General features: G+C 45.4%; 1 protein-coding gene across 2 annotated transcripts in view; it reads left to right on the top strand.

The window, feature by feature from the left end:
• Positions 1-5,836, top strand: part of EIF3D (eukaryotic translation initiation factor 3 subunit D) — a 6,260-nt gene extending 424 nt beyond the window's left edge. Inside the window, exons 2-13 of one of the 2 annotated variants that reach the window (XM_026840956.1) lie at positions 131-264; positions 601-646; positions 1,040-1,176; positions 1,276-1,361; positions 1,847-1,919; positions 2,056-2,168; positions 2,339-2,471; positions 3,068-3,215; positions 3,464-3,594; positions 4,047-4,132; positions 4,357-4,486; positions 4,964-5,836. In XM_026840956.1, coding sequence (XP_026696757.1) covers positions 142-264; positions 601-646; positions 1,040-1,176; positions 1,276-1,361; positions 1,847-1,919; positions 2,056-2,168; positions 2,339-2,471; positions 3,068-3,215; positions 3,464-3,594; positions 4,047-4,132; positions 4,357-4,486; positions 4,964-5,110 — 1,353 coding nt within the window. In that variant the 5' untranslated portion in view covers positions 131-141 and the 3' untranslated portion in view covers positions 5,111-5,836. Of the gene's footprint in view, positions 1-130; positions 265-600; positions 647-1,039; positions 1,177-1,275; positions 1,362-1,846; positions 1,920-2,052; positions 2,169-2,338; positions 2,472-3,067; positions 3,216-3,463; positions 3,595-4,046; positions 4,133-4,356; positions 4,487-4,963 lie in introns of both variants that reach the window. The other variant, XM_026840955.1, reaches the window with a different exon arrangement.
• The last annotated feature ends 299 nt before the right edge of the window (positions 5,837-6,135 follow it).

Genomic DNA, 6,135 nt, shown 5'->3' with positions numbered 1-6,135 from the left:
TGCGCCCTGGCCTGCGCCGGGGCGAGGCCGTGGTCCCCGCAGGGTGCCCCACTGCAGCGGGTGTCGCGGCGGGGTTCGCCGTGCGGCAGCTTAGGGTTTGGGATTTTTTTCCCCTTTTTCTCCCTTCTAGAAGTTTAAGAAATGGCGAAGTTTGTGACACCTGTGATCCAGGACAATCCTTCCGGCTGGGGCCCGTGCGCCGTCCCCGAGCAGTTCAGGGACATGCCCTACCAGCCCTTCAGTAAAGGAGACCGCCTCGGAAAGGTATTTTCATCGTGCCACGGCGGGTTGGGCTGCTGCTGAACGAGTCCTATGTGCTTTCTGGCATACTGCCCCTTGCACGCTGCCACTGGCCTTTGCTTCTTATTACTGTGGCTGGTCGTCTGGCATGCTTTGCAGTGCGTCCTAGCATATAGCACAGTTCTGAATAATTAGCAGGGCTGGCAAGTGAAGTTGAGAGTTTAAAAGTATTAATTCTGAAGCATACAGCAGTGTTAGCTTCTATTGCTTGAAGTCCTGCATATATAAAGTCAGAGGTGGTGGGGGAAGTGTCATGTTAATACTCACTTACTTATTTTGACTGTTTATGCTTGTCCTCAGGTGGCTGATTGGACAGGAGCCACTTATCAGGATAAAAGATATACAAGTATGTGTTGTCTGGTGGCTCTTCCTATGGTTTGTTTCCTAAATTTTTCTTCCAAGCAGCATTCCTGCTTTCATGTCTCACGCCCGCTCTGGTGGTTACCTGCGAACCTCAGCAAGAGAGGCTTCTTAAATTACAAAGTGGGCCTCGCCCCTGCAAGAGCTCTGTTGGGCTCTCACTTTACTTAGGGCTTACGCCTGATTTTTGTACTGCCTTATGATTAGGGCTTTTGGGGTAGGCATGGAGGGGAAGAGAATATGCTGGTGTAAACCAGTAGTGCTGGTTTATGCATCAGACTTAAGTGAAAGCAGTTGGAGGGAATTTTGAGGGAGGAGGCAAAGTGTCAGGGTCCTTTTTCTAGAAGCTTGGTGTCGAGATGCTTTGATTTGTTTCCAGACAAGTACTCGTCGCAGTTTGGTGGTGGAAGTCAGTATGCATATTTCCATGAGGAGGATGAAACTAGCTTCCAGCTGGTGGATACAGCACGAACGCAGAAAACAGCGTACCAGAGGAATCGTATGCGATTTGCACAGGTGGTGTGTTTTCAGAAACGGGCTCAAAGGAGAGCTTCAGCAGTGCAGAATTACTTTGCAGCTAAAGTGTTATTTTTTTACTTTCCTTCATGTCTGCAGAGGAACCTTCGGAGAGACAAGGACCGTCGGAACATGCTGCAGTTCAGCATGCAGACACTGCCAAAGAGTGCCAAGCAGAAGGAGAGGTATAGCTTGCAGATATGAGCATACCATACTTGGGTTGGAGTGTGTGAACATACTGTTGATAAATGTATGATATTAGTGTAACAGAACTCACTAGAGCAAACAGTCAGCAAAGAAGAATTTCAGGATATTTCAAGTTTGATGTTGTGCTGATGTCAGCAGAAGTTACAAGCGTGGATTTCAAACAGCTATCTAAGAATCTAGAAGAATTTTTGAATCTTATTTAGAAAGTAAGCATGGTGAGTTAAAGCAGAGCATATACTTGTCTGAAAACTGCATTACAATCTTTAGAGATTAAAATATTTAAAGAGCTGACAGAGCTTTTAATGCCTCGGACATCTTGATCAGCAGATGGCCTAGCAAATGTTTTGGCAGCTTGGTGCCTAAAAGCATTGCTTCTTTGGTGGTAATTTGGAAATGTAGGAATGGTTGTGGCATGGGAATCGAGAACTTGTCTTCATGACTTTTCTCACTTTTGCCATTTTAGAGATCGTCTGCGCCTACAGAAGAAGTTTCAGAAGCAGTTTGGAGTGAGGCAGAAATGGGACCAAAAATCACAGGTAAACAAGCAAGCTCTCTGCCCTCTGTGTTGATTCAGTTTTTCTGGCTGTGCTCACAGAGCAGCTCCTCTTGCACAAATCCTGATGTGCTCTGTCTCCATTTCTCTTACCTGTCCTACCTCTGGCTGCGCAGCAGAAGCCTCGTGACTCCTCTGTTGAAGTTCGCAGTGATTGGGAGGTGAAGGAAGAGATGGATTTCCCTCGGCTGATGAAGATGCGCTACCTGGAGGTGTCTGAGCCACAGGACATGTGAGTTCCTAAAACAGCTGTTTGCTTCCTGGACTGACCAGATTTTTGGAAAGCAGGAGGGCAAGATGTTCTCATTGAGGTACCCAAAGTGGCGGAGGGGTCCTGTGCAGTTTGTGGGTGGTGGTATCTGTGGTGAGGATGTCAAGATGGTCCTCCTCTTACCTCTACAGAGAGTGCTGTGGAGCCCTAGAATACTATGACAAAGCTTTTGACCGTATTACAACAAGAAATGAGAAACTACTGAGGAGCATTAAGCGCATCTTCCATACCGTCACTACTACTGATGACCCAGTTATCCGAAAGGTACATTTACTGGTTTGTAGAACTCAGTAGTGTGTTTCTCAGTGCATGCTGTTAGAAACCATCTGTCACTGTCAGACCAAAGTTAAGGGCATAAACATTCCAGATCCCATCTTGCAAAAGGAAAGAAACATTAGCTGGTATTCCTAGGTCCAAGGCAGAGCTAGATTAATGCAAAACTACTAGCCAAGGAAAAGCTGTCATTCTGGAAAGGCAAACAGACTGGTACTTGAACTATGTTGGGAAAGAAACTTCAGTGTCAGAGACCTGGTTCTTAAGGCTTCTGCTTTTGGAGATGAGGAAGACTTGGAGATTTCTCTCTGTGACCTGATCAGCAATAAGGAACCATGTCTTTTTCCCAACACAATTAACATTTTGTAATAGGTTGCTTACTTCTTCCTTGTTTGGATGAGGGTGGGACTGGATTGCTGGGTAGTACCTCACACTTTGTCTAGAATTGATGGTGCACCTACCAGTCTAGCTTCCTCAGCATGGGAGAAGAAATTAATGATCTGGTTTGCTAACGCTGCTCATCCTGGCTGAAGAAGTGGTCACTGTTTTTACTGCTGAAACACAGTTTTCTCATCCTGTATCCATAGCTGGCCAAGACCCAAGGGAATGTGTTTGCCACAGATGCCATCCTGGCCACACTGATGAGCTGCACTCGCTCTGTCTATTCCTGGGACATCATTGTCCAGAGAGTTGGATCCAAGCTTTTCTTTGACAAGAGGGACAATTCAGATTTTGGTGAGGAAAAGTCCTGAAAGAAATTTCTGTCACAGTAGCTAAAGGGCCTAATTTTCTTTAGGCGTTTTTGAGTTTATTCTGTGTCTCAGTGTCCAAACTGAGACCCCTGGAACAACCTGATTACTGCAGTATGCTTGCTAGTTGTGGGGGTTACTTCACTATTGGTCTGCTCCAGTGTGGGGCTAGAGACTCACTGAAGCTGATGTACTCTCCCAAGTATAACCACTTGTGTCTGGTTTTCTTCACAGACCTCCTGACAGTGAGTGAAACAGCCAATGAACCACCACAGGAAGAGGGCAACTCTTTTAATTCTCCACGCAACCTTGCCATGGAAGCCACCTACATCAATCATAACTTCTCACAGCAGTGTCTGAGGATGGTACGGTTGAGCAGTGCTGTGTAGTAGGGTCTGTGTTTCAGAGAGTCTCAAGAAGAGAGTTCATCAAGGCTGCTTTAATACAGCACAGAAGCATTTTGATTGACAGAGCCATGTTATGTTGATGTTCTTTCAGTTTTGAAAGAGGTGGGATTACCTCTGGTGAGCAGTGTGACTTTCTTGTAGAAAGATTTTCATCTTTATTCCACAATAAAGAAATCTCAGTCCCATTGGTGAAGCAGGCAGGCTTTTGAGTACACTTAGTGAAGCTGAAGTGTCAGTAGAAGTACTGTTTACAGCAAAGTGACTAATGTGAAGATGAGGCTTCTTATCTGTCTTAATATTTTACTGTTTGTAAGGAAAATTAGTTACTGTTGCTGTAAGAGAATATTATGCAGTGGGTGAAAGCTCACTCAGGTTTTTTTCCTAATGTGCACTTTTGTTTTCTTCTGCAGGGAAAGGAGAAATACAAGTTTCCCAACCCAAACCCCTTTGTGGAGGATGACATGGATAAAAACGAAGTAGCCTCTGTTGCATACAGGTATGTTGATCTCTTTCTGTCCAAGTTTGGCAAGAGTGCAGAATGTCAGCATGATACAGAGGCAAAACAAGTTACAAGTGTTATTGATAGAAGCTTTACCATGAGTGGGATTCTTGAACATCCTCACAGTGAACAGATAGTGGATAAAGGATTTTGCTAAATGATTGCATGGATCTGGAAGAGAACAGGGCTCATAAATAACTAGCTGGATGGTTTATTGGCAGATACCGAAGATGGAAGCTGGGAGATGATATAGATCTCATTGTCCGCTGTGAACATGATGGAGTGATGACAGGAGCTAATGGAGAAGTGTCATTCATCAACATCAAAACACTGAATGAGTGGGATTCCAGGGTGAGGAAGAACGGGATCCCAAAGCTAGCTTTAACTGTTTCACTGCTGCCTGACATGCCAGTTACAGCAGGCAAGATGAGACAAATATCTGGCAGTGTCCCCCAGGTGGCTACGTTCCACCAAAAGAGTATAACTTCAGTGGACAAGCAGTGCTGATGGGATTCTCCCTGAGATGCGAGGTAGCTGGTTTGAACCCCCTTGTCCCCAGGTGTTTGGCACAATAGCCAGTCTGTCCCCATGCTTCCCTCATGAACTCTCTGCCCTCACATACTTCAGTGCCACAGATGTCAGCCAGTTCCTGCTGTTTGCATTTCTCCCTTTCCAGTGCAAGGGCTTTCCCTGTAGGTTGCTCTCCGCACTCCCTCATATGGTCTCATAAGGTGGATAGAAGAAATTTCCCTACGTGATGTCAAGATGGCTGAAGAGATGACTGCTGCTGGCTTGTTAGGTTGACCCTAGTTTTGATTCTCCTTTCAGTATTGCAATGGAGTAGACTGGCGCCAGAAGCTTGACTCTCAGAGAGGAGCTGTGATTGCCACAGAGCTGAAAAACAATAGCTACAAATTAGCCCGCTGGACGTGTTGCGCGCTATTGGCTGGATCAGAGTATCTTAAACTCGGGTAGGATGGAGTTTTCACACCAAGCACTTTCCAGGTGTGCGTTTTCCATGATTTAACCCAGTATATGTCAAAGTGAACCATTTGTAGAATGAGTAATCATAAAACCACACCACATTTTGAGTGGCCAAGGGGAGAAGGCTTGCAGTGAGCACACCAGCTTTGGTGTAATCTGCTTCCCATCAGCATCAGGCTGATGTGCCCCGTGCTGTGACCTTGTGAGACCTCACACACATGATGGACAGGCGACCTCTTGCAGCGCTCAGCCTGTTTGCCAAGACTGCCAACGAGAAATAAATGCATTAACTGTGCTACCTGTCAGAAATGTGATTGCGATCCTTAGTGCCCTGTTACTGAAAAACTGGGTGGAGAGGAGCCCTTTTTAAACTGTTGGCTCAAAATCAGTTGAGTCCATGCCATGGATAATGAACAAGAGGCGTTTTTTAACTTTGGTTCTGGTGGTTTTGCAATCCCAGGTTTCATCCTTGGATATGGGACCGATGCATTTGCATCTGTTTAATTCCAGACTCCAGGCTAATCATGCTATTGTTTCATTTTAATCTATGTGACTAATTCTTCTGTATCTTATACCATCCCATCTGATTTGGGGTGGTAGAAGGATTCCAGGTACATTCCTGGCTACAAGCTGTCATCAGTAGACTTTCTTAGCTTTCAGCCCAGAAAACACAACTAAGATGATCATGGTGCTTTTCTTGATGTTGTTCTTCTGCTGGCTGGTCTCAATCTCCTGATACTCCTCTGCTGCCTCTCTTGTATAGACCACAGCCAGGGCTGGCTGGATTTTGCTTCTGTGGGAGACACTCTGAGAGCTCCTCATACGAGGAAACCCAGATACTTAGCTATTAAATTAACACTGGGCATTTAACAGCATCGTTGAAATGGTTTAAGCACCTAGAAGCAGTAATTAGTAATAATGGTTTAGTGAGGGAAGAAATTAAGACCTAGGTATGGAGCCCAGTACTTTTCTCTGCAGATAATTTTTAGTGCCAGATGACAACAGAGAGAGGCCAA

Source organism: Athene cunicularia (genome assembly GCF_003259725.1).
Source record: "Athene cunicularia isolate RWA chromosome 1 unlocalized genomic scaffold, athCun1 chr1_part2, whole genome shotgun sequence".
Taxonomy (NCBI): domain Eukaryota; kingdom Metazoa; phylum Chordata; class Aves; order Strigiformes; family Strigidae; genus Athene; species Athene cunicularia.
The sequence above is the reverse complement of the archived record's forward strand: the minus strand, read 5'-3'. Positions and strand labels throughout refer to the sequence as shown.